Source organism: Vulpes vulpes, chromosome 9, assembly GCF_048418805.1.
Source record: "Vulpes vulpes isolate BD-2025 chromosome 9, VulVul3, whole genome shotgun sequence".
NCBI lineage: Eukaryota > Metazoa > Chordata > Mammalia > Carnivora > Canidae > Vulpes > Vulpes vulpes.
In genome coordinates, this window is record NC_132788.1 from 41149195 (window position 1) to 41164034 (window position 14840).

The window sequence follows — 14840 nt, forward strand, 5'->3', positions numbered from 1 at the left end:
ACATAAACATTTGATTAACACACATTTTTGCATGTTATATGTGTTATATACTATATTTATACAATAAAGTAAGCTAGAAAAAAATAATATAAGAGAAAATACATTTACAGGTACTGTACCGTATCAAAAAAATCTGTGTGTAAGTGGACCTGCACAATTCAAACCCATGTTATTCAGGGGTCAGCTGTATAGATAGTACACTTATATACACTGTATATATAATATACCCATGATAGCTATATTCATGTCAGACAAAGTAGGTTTCAGAGCAGAGAATATTATCAGGAACAAAGAGAGTTATATTTGATAAAGATAAAGGGATAGCTCATTACGAGCATGGATGTACCATTCTTAAATATTTATGTACCTAATAACAGGGTTAAAATATATGAGACAAAGAATAATATAATTGCAAGGAGAAGTAGACAAACAGTGATAGGATTTTAATACCCCTCTCAATATTTAGAAGAAAGAGACAAAATCAGTGAGGATATGGGAGATTTGAACAACTCTATCAATTTGACATTTATGGAACACTGTGCTCCCAAACAACTAAATATATATTCTTTTTAAGTCACATAAAACATTGACTAAGACCAATTCTGGGTGATGGAACAAGTTTCAGTACATTTAAAAAAGGATTCAGATCAGATATATATGTTCTCAGACTACGATGAAATTAAATTAGAAATCAGTAGGAAAGGTTTTTGGAGAATCTTCAAGTATTTGGAAACCAAATAACACACTTCTAAATTACACGTGGGTCAAAGAAGAAATAGGGAAAGTAGAAAGTGTACTGGACTGAATGAAAATGAAGGTATGTCAAAAGTTGTGTGATGCTGCTAAAACAATAATGAGGGAGATTTATAGCTCTAAAAGTCTATAGTAGAAAAGAAGAAGCGTTCTTCGGGTCAGTGACTTCAGCTTCTACCTTAAGAAACTAGAGAAAGAAAAACAAATGCAGCCCAAATTTGGCCCCCCAAAAGATGAGTTCATGTCCTAATCCCTGGAAGTTGTAAATTCTACCTTACTTAGAAAAAGAGTCTAAATACATTTCCGTTGTACTAAGCAATCAAATTTGTGGTAGTTTGTTACGAGGAAACTGGTACATGTGTACTAGCAACAAACAATAATACATTGAAGTTTTTTAAATTATGTAATTTATGATAATATCAAATATAAAATAGGGATCAGTCTGACAAAGGTCTGAGGACCTGTACATTAAAAACTTTGAAACCTTCCTGAGAGGAATTAAAGAAGACCTACATAAATGGAGACATACATCATGTTCATGGATCTGAAGACTCATTCTTAAGATGTTGATTCTTACGAAATTGATCTACAGATTAGTGTAATCTCAAATAAGTAGTTGATTTTCAGCAAAGTAGCAAAGGCCATTAAGTTCAGGAAGAATGATCTGTTTAGCAAACAGTGCTGGAATAATCGAATATATGCCAAAAAATTAGACCCATACCTCACACTTTAAAAATAAATTAACTCAGAGTGGATCTTAGACCTACATGTAAAACATGAAACCACAAAACTTAGAGAAGAAAACAAACTATCTGTGACCTTTGGTTAGGCAAGTATTTTTTAGATGCAACACCAAATACATGACCCTTAAACATTTTATAAACTTCACTTCATTAGTTTAAGAACTTTAGTTCTTTGAAAGATACTGTTAAGACAGTGAGAAGAAATCCTAGACCCAGAGAAAATATATGTATATCACATATCTGACAACGGACTTCTTTGCGAAACTGTCAAAATTCTGCAATAAAAAACATCCAATCAAAATGGTAAAAAAAAAAAAAAACAAACGAACATTTATGATAGAAGACACAGAATGGCAAATAAACCATTTGGGAAATGCAAAGTAAAACCACATTGAGATACAACAGACCTATTACAATCTCTAAAATATAAAAGTCTGACCAAAAACTACATGTCCCTGAGTACATAGAACAACTTGATCTCTCCACAGAGTGCTGGTAGACATATTCAATATGTACTATTTCAAATAGTACAGCCACTTTGTAAAACAGCTTACCAATTTTTTAAAAGGGTATATAATCATATACCATGTATTCAAGCCATTCACTACTATTTTTCCAAGAGTAATGAAACATATCCACACAAAGACTTGTACATGAATGTTCTTTGCAGCTTTGTTTTTAATAGCCAAAAACTGGAAACAACATTTGTCCATCAGATGAAAAAGTAAGTTGTGGTATATTGATATTATTGAAAATTAATCAGTTAAAAAGGAATGAAATACTGATGAGAGGCAATGACATGGATGAATCTTAATGTTGTCAAGTGAAAAAAGCTAGGCAAAAAACCAGCACATACATATGTATATTAGATTCATTCATATTAAATTCTAGAAAATGCAGATTAATCTATAATGACAGAAAGCTTATCTGTGGTTGCCTCAAGAGCAAAGTAGGGGAGTAGAGAGGAATAGGAGGGAGGGATTTAAAAGAAGCTTGTGGCAACTTTTTGGCATAATGGATATATTCATTATCTTGATTTGGGTAATGGTTTCCTTGTCTACCTATGACCAGAGTTATCAAAGTTTACATTTTAAGTAAGTGTGGTTTATTTATATGTCAATTGTACCTAAATAAAACTGTTAAGAAAAAGCAGGTCATGTTTCATACAGAGAGTAGAGGGATTACCAATAGCAACTTAAGATATTAGGACAAGTAAAGCAAGTTGAGCTCATTATAAGGATCTGTACCACAAGGTATTCAATGGGTTTTATTGATTTATTATGTGATTTTTAAAAAACCTGAACAATTCTCAGGAACATTAGTGGTTTCTCAATCATATGTTACCTTAAAACAACGTTGTTTTTCTTACAAACCTTTTTGACATATTTGCAGTGAACTATTATATAAGATTTGGTGTTCTTTTATAATTTAATATAAATTTCCCATTTTCCTCTTTTAAAGATTTTATTTATTTATTCATGAGAGACACAGAGAGAGAGAGAGGCAGAGACACAGGCAGAGGGAGAAGCAGGCTCCACGCAGGGAGCCCGATGCGGGACTCGATCCCGGGTCTCCAGGATCAGTCCCTAGGCCGAAGGCGGCACTAAACCGCTGAGCCACCGGGGCTAATTTAAAAAACATATTTAATGGTTGTACTTTTTATTTGGTTGCACTATTAATTAGTCCCTAAATTTATGAGATTCATTTATTGTGGTCTAATGTAAGTGTTCTCTTTGTAGTGGAGTCCAGCCAAGTATTAAATACTGAATTTTACTTTAAAAAAATAACAGTTTCCATGGAATCATGTAATAGTAGAAAAGCATAAAATTGTGTTAAATCTGAGTTACCAACCTCATCAGAAAATTACTTCATTTGTAAAAAACAAAAACAAAAAACCCTACCAGATGGGAAATACTCTATCATTTTGATTGGGTGGGATATCTACATTGATATATTATTATTTAATTTTAAGTATAGTAATAATTACAACGGGGCTTTTAAAGCTAAATGTTAGGACTCTTGATTTAGTCTATTTCTGTTTAGAGAGTACAGGTAGGGATCATAGCTAACTTTTGGGGGATGGTGTCCATTTATAAAAAACACTTGATTGTTTTTGGCATACAAGTTGCAGTGTAAATTTAAGTGTATGAGAACCCGAAATTCTATTTTTATTGATAGATTCTCTCAAAGTGAATGTCTATTACGTGAATAAACATTGATTTATTTTCAAATGTGCATTTAGAGCGGTTAAAGGAATGCTGAAAATTAGGATTTAAAATATAAACTAGAAAAAAAAACTAGAATAGAAATAGAAATGATGAATATAAATATTATTACCTGTAGATGAAATAACAAATGTAATACTATAGGAACATTATTAGGTAGTTAGATAAGGATTATGTAAATCATAGGGCAGGGTTAATAAAACTTTTATTCCATTTTCTTTAGGGGTGTTAAAGTTAGAAAATTTATACATTCCAAATCCTTGAGTCTTCTTTCTAGATGTAACCTTCACCTCCTAAAGCTAAAAGAAATTGTATACTTTCTGATGAACATATATTTCATTTTAATGTGATACTCGTTTTAGTTAACCAGTTTTGCCTTATTCAAAAAATTGTTCTTGTTAACATGTTACAGGTGTTTGCCTATACTGTTTTGTTACTATATAAAGCCCATTTTATATTTTAAATTAAAAAATCATTTTAAGAATGTATCTTTTAATTGTAGTTATTAACTAATTTCATCATAAAAGTATTCTCATTATTATAATTTATTATTATTTTAAATATTTCTGATAGTTCTCTAATCTGCCTAGATAATGCAAGAATTTTTATTACCTGTTAATAACTCTAATTCCTAAATTTGTTTTTTTTGCGTTGCACCTAACCTTGTGTAATTTTTTTCCCCTGCCATTTAAACCCATTTATTTTTCTTTAATCTCAAATACTCAGAATTGAATAAAACAAACTCCCAAACTATCCACTTAGAGAAATGCTTTGCCATCTTAAACCGGGAAAGAGAAAGGAGGGAGGATTTTAAGCTTTTTTTTTTTTTCCACTTTTTAAAAAATTTATTTATTTATTCATGAGAGATACAGAGAAAGAGAGGAGCAGAGACACAGGCAGAGGGAGAAGCAGGCTCCATGCAGGGAGCCTGATGTGGGACTTGATTCCGGGACTCCAGGATCACACCCTGGGCCAAAGGCAGGTACTAAACAGCTGAGCCATCCAGGGATCCCCTTTTTTTAACTTTTTGATTAAAATTCACTGTTGGGTAAGTTTCTTTGCATCTGTGGTTGTTGAATCTGTAAAGGTTGCAGTTTAGAGTGTAAATTTTCAGTTACATTAATTTCAATTTCTAGTAAATTTGGAGGCTCTTTATAATTTATTATGACATTTTATATATGATTAGTTTGGGAATGGTGGAATAGACTTTCCCCTCCTTTTTCTCCTTTATAGGATCCTTTAAAAGTAGGCTTTCAAATGAATTTAAAATAGATTTAATTTAGAGAAGCTCAGCTTTGACATCAGATAGTTTATTATTCACAGTAAATATAACTGACAAGGAAAATGAGTAATACCTATTTCTCAGGAATATGCTACTGAAATTTTTGTATACACATATAATTTTCTTTGTTGTCTCTTAGTAATCTTGTAATCCTGAAGTCCCCATATCTCCTAGGTTTCTTGGCTCTTACAGTATACTGATTGCTTTTATCTTGACTCTTACCTTCTAAAATAGATTTATGATTTATAATTAAAATAGATTTATGATTTAATAGATTATAAAACACATTGTTTTAGCTCTGAAGTGATCCTGTTAGTTCCCTTAGAACTAAGAATTACTGTATTAGTAAAATGCATGGACTTATTTTTCTACCCCAGAAATTAAGGAATGTCTGACCATACTTTTATGGTCCACTGTTTTTGAAAACTTTAGAATTTGGAAGGGTTTTGGAACACAGACATACTCACACACTCACACATACAGAAAAGTGATGGAAGAGGATCTTTCTTTCTCTTTGGAAAATATATTTTGGATCAGGCCTGAATCCCCGCCCCGAATATCATTTCTTAGATGAGGCAGTTAAAGAGGTTTATTCTTTAGTATTTTTCCAATTAAGCCCAGATTAACATTTCTTCTACATTTTATTACTTTGTATTTAATGTTAGCTGGCATGTAACCAGTAAGCTATCATTTGTTGTAAAGTTTAAATTTAGGTCAGTCTATTGACTTGTAATCTTCCAAATCTAATAATTTGAACTCTAATTTGGCAGTATGCGGTGTCATATTGAATTAGGGAAGTTGTTCTCGAGTTGTACAGGAATTCCGTCTTCTTATTTTCTCTATGGTGGAAATGGATTTTTACATTCAAATGATCAAGTGATTAAATTCTCTGCATCATGATTCAGTGTATTTTAAACTTAGTTTATTATATGCATGCATAAAATGTGGGCTGAAGTGTGAGCCATACTGAATTATCTCATTGGCTGACCATTTGAAAGTTAAATTCAGATGATACCATTACTGGGAAGAGTGACTGAATCTTTATTATGCTTAGTCATCTAGAATTTAAAATGGTTACCATTTCAGAAAAATTTAGGGTATTTATTTGTTCCAGGTGGACAAAATACAGGCCATTTTGAATTTGTTATCCAGTCTTAAAATGTTCCAGTAGTTCTTACAGCCTTAAGTACTATGGCACTTGAATATATAAAATGTTGTCATAATTCAACCGTGAAGAAAATTTTTTCCATATAATCTCATAGTAAAAGACTTTAAATATAACAGAAGTTAAGTGTGATACTTGTGGGCATTGAAAGCATTGGAGCCTCTGTTAGTTTTTTGTTTTTTTTTTTAATAACTTGATTCCTCCCACCTTTTCCTGGTTTTTAAATGTTTTTCTTGTCTTTACTCTGTTACTTAAATACATGGCACAATATTATTGGGGAAACGTCTTAAGTATTTTTAAAAAGGAAGTGATTAATTTTGGAATAAAGGCTTTTTTGACCTTTATTCTGATAGAAGTGGTTTAAAGATATTAAACTTGAAACTTGTTGCTCAGTTTTGAGGTAGTCTCAACCTCCCAGTTCTCTAAAGTATTAGGATAGTTTCATAATGATGCATATTGGACCATCAAAGGCAAATTTAACATGTTTCTGGGGTTATATCCTGCAAATGAAATGATTAAAATCCTCACAATTTGATTAAAAAATTTCCTTCAAGAAATTTCATTATACCACTCCAAAATATGCAAACTAAAAAATGCTGTACATCCTTTCAATAAAATATTTTGCTCAAATCACTGCAATAGTGCCTAATAGATTCAGTGTCTTTTTTAGACTTACAGTGTGTTAACTTACTATATTTGATTTTTAAATAGACACCAAATCCTACTGCAAGCGAGTTTATTCCTAAAGGAGGATCAACCTCCAGGCTGAGTAACGTGTCCCAGTCAAATATGTCTGCCTTCTCTCAAGTTTTCTCTCACCCATCCATGGGAAGTCCTGCTGCTGCTGGATTAGCACCAGGTAAGTTGAGTAACTATTTCCAGTGAGTTCCAGATACCAAATCTGTAAGGACTATTTGCTATTAGTTTATTAGAACTGAAATTGTATACTTGAATGATTCACATTTGGACACATTATGAGTCAAATGTTCTTGGTTTTGGTACCATAGATTGAATGTGTAGTTGAAAATTTTAAAACAAAATTTAAATATGAACAAAAATTATACATAAGCATGTTTAAAAGCACAAAAATAAATTTAAATTAGAAAATGGTTTATTAGAAAAAATATCTACTTGGACTTTACTATTTCTCTACTTTTTAAAGTCAATAATAATGCTGTTTCTTTCAAAAGCTTCTGTAAAAAAATCAGAAATAGACTATTGAGATAAACATATATATGTGTATATATATATTTCAGAGTCTTTTTATAGTAAATTTCTAAAAAAGTAATTCTGTGTCGTTCTAAATACAAGTTGTTGAGATATATTGCCTTCCAGGTGTTTGATTATAAATCTTATAGAAATAATTTTAAGTTGACTAAATTATTATAAATAATAGTAGGAAAGAAATGTATTTAGAGATCATCAAGGTGGAGAAAATAGTACTTTTCGATCATTTTTTTTTCCAAGTTCACCCATAATGGCAGAAGAATTTGGACAAATGCACTTATACCCCGGGTGACCCTTCCAGAATCCTATTTTCTTTGAAGTCTTCTCTTTTATCTTAAAAATTCATACAAATTTTGTATTCTACTCCATATATAAACATTTATTTTAATATGAAAATATGAACAATTTCTAAAACAGCATCACTCATCCCTATTGTGTACCTTAATTAGAAAATTAAGATGTGGAGAATTGTGTTGAATTTATAAGTTCAGAGTAGGTTTTCTTGTCTATATAAATTGTTCGAACTACTCACACAGATTATATTTCTAGAACCTGTATTGGATAATCATCCCTTAATCTTGGATGTTTCAAAAAAACAGAAATAAGATGAATTATGTATATACTAATTGAAGCCAAAATTGGTCTGCCAAGATCAGTCTGGAACTAGTAGTGCCTCCAGGGCTTAATCCAGTTAGTAGGAGTCATCAGTTTTGATGCTAATATTGAAATCAAGGATCTGTTTGAGATAAAGAATAAGAGTAGTACTGATAACTTTATGGAACAGAGCATCTGGTTTAACATATAAAGTATCAAGTGTACTTAGAGGTGGAATAACCTTGTGTTGCCAAGGATTTTATCAATGCCTTCTTCTGCCATCTTTTTCTTTCTTGCTCTCTTCCTTACACTCAGCTCCCCTTCCCTTTGAATCCCTACCCCCCTCTTCTGTCTACTTACCTTTTCTTCTACTCTGGCTCTTTTCAGATTCAGTTAAATTTTTAAATATTTTCCCTTCTTCCCTAGAGAGCAGTGTCAGAATTGAATATCCCTGGTAGCCTAAAAGTTTTACTTGTAAGTAATTTGCTACTATGATTTTTGTCCCATTGAGGTGTGTTCACATTGTTTACATGAGCATAATCTACATGTCAGCTATACATCTAAAATTTCTTAGAGATTGTCCAAACTTCTGAGCAGTGTTTATAAAGCACCCACAAGCATGATATCCATATACCAATTAAAAACTTTGGCTCTCTTAATGAAGTACCAGTTTATTTTGGCCTAAAAACACATCTTCCCTTGTTTCAAAAGTAAATTTTTGCTTACATCTTTGATCAAATTAGTTCAAGCTTGCCATTAAAAAAAAAAAAAAAACTTCTAAAATATTGAGTTAAAAATGCAAAGGAAATTTTAGATCTTGAATACATTTAGTTAAAAAATTTGTTACTTTTTGTTACTTCTTTAAGCTCTTCAGTAGGTGGGTAGGTAGATGTTTCGTTGGTCTCGGTTATCAACTACATGAATTTAGGATGAAATCAGTTAATATAAAACATTAAGTTAGCTGAGAAACCACTCTCCTATATAGTTCTAATGTTAAAATGGTCATTTTATTTCCTGTTAATGGAAGTAATTACTGTCTGGAACCATTGAAAATAGATCAGTATATCGCATTAAATGTATTCCTGAATATCTATTTTTAAAAATTGTTCTTCATTCAAATGGAAATCAATAAGCTAAAGTATTTTCCACAAATACTGGAATGATGAATGGTTTTGCATTTATTATTCATATTTCCTTCTTTTAGTTAATGGCTTAACACTTTCTGGAGATGAACAAAGAGAAAAAAACTGTCTTCCTTCAGTGTCTTTTATCACTTCTTACCCACAAATGCTATTTTTTTTTCAAGGCCTGGGAAAGGTTTTTGGTATTTTCACTTTAAAGTTGTAGAGTCAAAAAGGTGGTAGAGTTTGTTTACCTATATCTTAGTGGTGATTTAATTTATCTTTAATGTTTCTTGTCTACTGTAGATATAACCTATTGATTAGTTTATGAAGTTTCATTTTTCTCTTTTATTTCTGTTTTGGAAATTATTGCCCTTGAAAATATGTCAAATACCGTTTTTTTAAGAAAACATGAAACCTTAAATATTTTGGCACTCAGATGCAAACTAGAGTAATGTCATTTTCCTTATATATGAAAAAAACACATATTTACATACATCTTTTGACCAAAAATGTGAAAATACTTGAGCAAAATTAAGTAGATAATTAGATTTTGAATTTCCTCAAATTACAAAGAATTAAAAGCATGCCTCAAACAACAGTAGATCCTGAGTGAAAGTTTCTTCTTTAAATTGTTTTTATCACTTTTAAAACCTGATTTGCATTTTTAAAAAGCCTTAATATAAGATGTAAAACTTTATACAAAAGTTAATTTGAATTTATTCCTAGGTAATTAGGTTTAAAAGGTATTTAAGTTATTAAAAACATGCAGCACATGTTAAGTTTCCATTGAATTGTACACATCGCCATTTTCTTCTACCTGAGGACATCAAGGATTTATAGGCTTAGTTGTTTTATGGACATTTAACCTAAGAACAGTAGCTCTACACTCTAAGTAATCTGCTATGAATAGTTACAGGAATGTTTAGGGTATGGTACTCAACTTAGACCTTTATTGTCTTTGAGAACCCCTATAGTTACATGCATATCTTTACTTGTAAACATGCAGTTTTCTCTTGTCACAAAACGTGTTGCTCTCTTGGAAATTCACAGACTTCTGAAAGTTAGGAACCACTGGCTTAACACACACTTAGCAAAATTTATTTCCAGAATGTGTTTTAGTAAGAATGTTTTGAAAGTAACAGATAAAGGTTTCTTTTTCTAGTAGCTCTTGCTTTAGGTGAAGGTTTTGAATAGAACTTTAGAAATGAAAATATGACTACAATAAGTGTGTGAAATGATGTTATACCGTAATTTTTTTGTGCCATGAGAACTAATTTTGTCACGAGAACTAATTGTTGAGTGGCTTTTAAATCAATTTTTCCTAAGAGTATTTTGCGTTGATCGTAGGCTTAGTAAACTAAGTCCTGTTCTGCTTTAAGTTTAATTTCCTCAGTATTAACCATAGTCTGTTTGAAAGTGATTTTCAGAGAGTTAGCCACAGGAACATACATTTTGAGGGCATTTACAGGTATATCTGGTATTTTAATGCACAGTTGTGACTCAGGATTTGAACATCTTTTGTTCTGCTTGCTTGTGTTAAGACACTTGGGAGAGGCAGAGAGTTTTGGATTTGAAAATGCCATCATCAATTTATAAATAAAAAAGGGAACCATAAATGACTCAGTATTTTCACCTATTCATTTCTTTAAGACGAGGATGGTACAGATTTTTGGACCATTAGCTGTATTTTAATATAAATTATTATGGCGAGTCTCAGCTAATTGATTTGGGGGGAAGCCTTTAATTACACTATGCTTAACCATTATTAAGTAATTCCATTTGTTTGTTATAGATTTTATTGTAGTAGTCTAGAAAAATTTAAAGAAAACAAAGCTTTAGATCCAGTTTTTTTAAATAATCATTTTTTATATATTCTTGAGAGTGCCACATTGATGGGTAAAATTAGCTAAAATTATTTATTTTTTAGCTTAGGCATAGTGTGGGGGGAAAAAGGGGGACAGGAAAGAAAAAGGGGAAATATTTTTTTCATCATTCTTATTCTAAAATATTAAAATATTTAAATTCATATATAATTTTATGTATATATATATATCAAATGGTCGTACTTAAAAATAGTTATGTACTTTTGTAATGTTGAGAAGTTTGAGTAAGAAGTTTTTTTTTTTTTTTTAGTTTTAAATTTCTATGCTAAAAAATAATGGAAGTTCTGTGATTGATTCGTTCTGTGCCATTTCATATCATAGACGAAGAAATGGAGGTTTAATTCATTTCATTTACCTAGTAGTTGGTTTATGGAATAATCTGATACTGGTTATTGATCTGGGCAGAACTTTTTGAGGTTGACCTAATTGAGTCTTGTGCCAGTTTAGAGGTGACATTCCTAACAGATTATCATCTAGCTGCTTCTTAGTAATAAGGAATTCATTAGCTAAGCAAGGGTAACTCAGCGTACATTTTAAGTTTGAATAAAAAAGAAAATTATATCTTCTGCTGAACTAAACTCTGTCTTGTCAGTGTTTTATCCACTGTTCCTAATTCTTTCTCTGCATTGAATGGAGTAAATCAAAATCTTTTCCATATGATAGCCTTTTCGGGTATTTTTTTTCTTTTTTGGACAAGTTGTATGTATGTGTGTGTCCATATAACTGATTTAGTTGTATGACTGAAAAACAAGAGACAGGGAAAACTGGAATATGTTGTTAAAATTAACAAATTGTGTATGTCAGAAATCATGAACTCCTCTAAATCATTATGGCTGGAACATTACTATGGATAAAATCAAATGCACAGATATGTCTAAACCACTAGCTGTATAACCAGCTAAGGAGTGTATGTACCTGTAAACCAGGAAGCTGATAAGTTAAAGCTGTGGTCTTGCCAATGGTGAATATCTAAGTTCATATTTAAAATTTTATGTGTATCTTAGGTTCTACATTACAGTCACTAAAGGCAGAAATAAAAACTTTCTATTCTATCATTTTAGACAATTTTGTGTTTTGCTTAGTGGTATAATTACTGAAAAAATTATAAAAAATATTTATGTAATTCTTAAACATCAACATGTTTTATAGGATATTACTCTACATAGATTTTCCTAAATTATTTTCCTTATTTCCAATTCATGTTAAATGAATTCTGTGGGTTCATCAAATTCTACCATGAATTTATTTTGATATTTCAGTCTGAACTGATTTCTCTGAATTATTTTTACTCTTACTAGCAGTAGAGGTAGCATTAAAATAGTCTTCTTTGTCTAAAAATATCAATCTAGATTTCCTAAGCGAATTATCAATCCCCTAGGAAGAACCATGTCATTTCTTATCTAGCACAAACTTAGGCATATAGGTGGTGCCTAATGAGTGCTTACTCATTTAACTAAGCTTCATTTTTGTCTGGGGAAAAAATGTTTTAATTGGTCAGTATCTCTTAAATACAGTGAATTTTAATGATTTCATGAACATCTTTTAAACTTCTAAAAACCGCAAATGTTCAAGAGAATATAGATGTAAATAGTCATATAAGAACAGAAATGTGCCTTTTGAAGATTTTGCTGTATCAGAACTAGAATCACTTTGTGTCTTGAGGTGCTAAAACATTCTTAAAACCAGTGAAAATATTTGTAAGTATTATTTTTAAATTGCATGTTTCCATTTTTTGTAACTACTTTGTTTTTCAGGTATATTCTGCAGAATCACTCAAACCTTTCCAGATTTTCTAGTTGGGGATTATTTTCTACATTAAAAAAATGAAATAAAAATTTGTAGTTAAGATCAGGGGGTCTCTGAGGTTTTTGTGAAGAGGACCTTTTCATTGCCCTGTAATGTTAAGCTCGTCCTAGATGGAGACTGCTCTTTGTATGCATGTATATTGATACTGATGGTGCTATCCCAGGGAAGATTACTAACAGTAGAACTGTAGAGTCATAACTGGGTTGGGAGTGCCTGTGAGCCTGTATTCCCTTCCCAGTTGGGAATTTCAGGAAACTGAGGCGAGACGTTAATGGCGCAGAGGGGGATGTGGCTGCTGCAGCTGGCTTGGAGACCTGTCAGGTAAGGCTTAATAGCTACCAGTAGATACTATTCTACTGGTTGGGGAATCCCTGGTTAATACATCCTGTTAGGTTTTAGAGTTCCTATTATGGACTTCCTTTTTAAATCTCATGTGTTGGCTAACTTGTCCCTTACCTGGGGGTAGGGGCTGGATGGGAGTGGGTAGGGGTTCCTTTCCATTGTAAGTTCAGTGATCTACAACTACAGCAACATCTCCTGCTGCTCTTTGACTGTTTTCATTGGATCATGCTTGATTACCTTTAGACATGGTGCTAGTTATAATAAGATAGCTCTGTGGCTTTTGGCAAACCCTTTGATCCCTGCATTTTAGCCCTTCATTTCCAGAAGAAGATAATATTTGATGATTTTAAAAGTCTTTCTAATGTAAAATTCTATTCTCTGACATGTGGATCTGTAAGAGATGCACTAAAAAGAGGCAGAAATGAACGCAGTGATGAGAGAGAGAGGGAACAGGAACACAAGGACTAGACTTAAAAGAGACTTTAAAAGAGGCTTTAAAAGGCATTGGATTTCCTTGACATTGTGTAAATGGAAAATCCTACCAAGTCTATCATAGGTGGAGATGGAAAGGAGTTTTGTTTCAGCAGCATAAGATTAGCATCTGGAGTAAATCAGTGTGTTGTAGTGGTTCTGGATGAACTGAGGCGGAGAGAGCATGTATTAAATGAACAAGAATATTCCTGATTCCTAGCTGGATATAGAAAGTTGGGAGTCAGCCCTCTGCCCCCTAGCCTTAAGTCAAATAGGTTGGGAGGTCAGAATCATTTCTTCTTTAATTTTTTGACTCAGTGGTGCCTATTGTATGTACTCAGTGAAGGAGAGAGTGATTGTGTGAGTAAAATTACTGTGCCATGTGGTACATGTTTAGTTAGGAGTGGTCCTCTAATTCTGTAGGAATGATGTGAATGGTGGCAGCCTCTTTTGTGTTTTGAATTTTCCCTGATTCTTCTCAGCAGTCTTGATTAGTTAAATTCATATATGAAAGCCACCTATTTTTCTTACTCTTTTTTGCCTTTCAGAGGTGCAGTCTGAGTAGAGCACATGGGAAAGGCCTTAGAAAAGGAGAGGAATTGGAGATGTATCTGTTTTAAAACCCCCAGTATACATAGACTTGTAGAGCCTAAAGCAAACACTCAGATGTGGACTGCATGTTTATGGTGATAATGTTTAGTTCTGATTCCTTAGTCATGAATCTCTTATACATTAATATTATTGGAAATGAGATATTTTTCTTATGATTTCATAAATATCTTCTGGAATTTTAAATGGGATTTCCAGACTTTAGATTGATTTTTGTGTAAGTAGTAACGAATAATTAATAGTCCCTTTCGGGGGTTTTGTACCTTAAAGAAAACAGATGAGTAGGATGTTAGTATAATTACTGTCCCCAAACAGCTCTCTAGGCTGTAGTTACTATGGATTGCAAGCTTATTGCCCACTGTTTATGATGTGGTGGTAGGCTAACCTGTTGAAACAAATAGATCGAAACTGTAAGAGCTTCTTCACGTGACAAGTATTTATTTCTTGCTTTTGTAATAGTCCAGGGCAGATATTCAGATTGCCTGAGATGCTCTTTTCCATGTAATCGGTTAGGGACCCAGATCAGGTGATTTCTGGGCATCACTTCAGGGAACTGGAAGAGGAGGAACATTAGTGGGATGTTGGTATGGAAATTGTCTGGTGGCTAGTGATGACT

The 14840-nt window shown here is 32.2% G+C and overlaps 1 protein-coding gene across 5 annotated transcripts in view; it reads left to right on the forward strand.

Moving 5' to 3' along the window:
- PAN3 (poly(A) specific ribonuclease subunit PAN3) overlaps positions 1-14840 on the forward strand; it is a 132817-nt gene that overhangs the window by 53245 nt on the left and 64732 nt on the right. For all 5 annotated transcript variants that reach the window (XM_025996714.2, XM_025996715.2, XM_025996716.2 and 2 more), the window contains one exon: positions 6880-7027. In XM_025996714.2, the coding sequence (XP_025852499.1) occupies positions 6880-7027 (148 nt within the window). The remainder of the gene's footprint in view (positions 1-6879; positions 7028-14840) is intronic.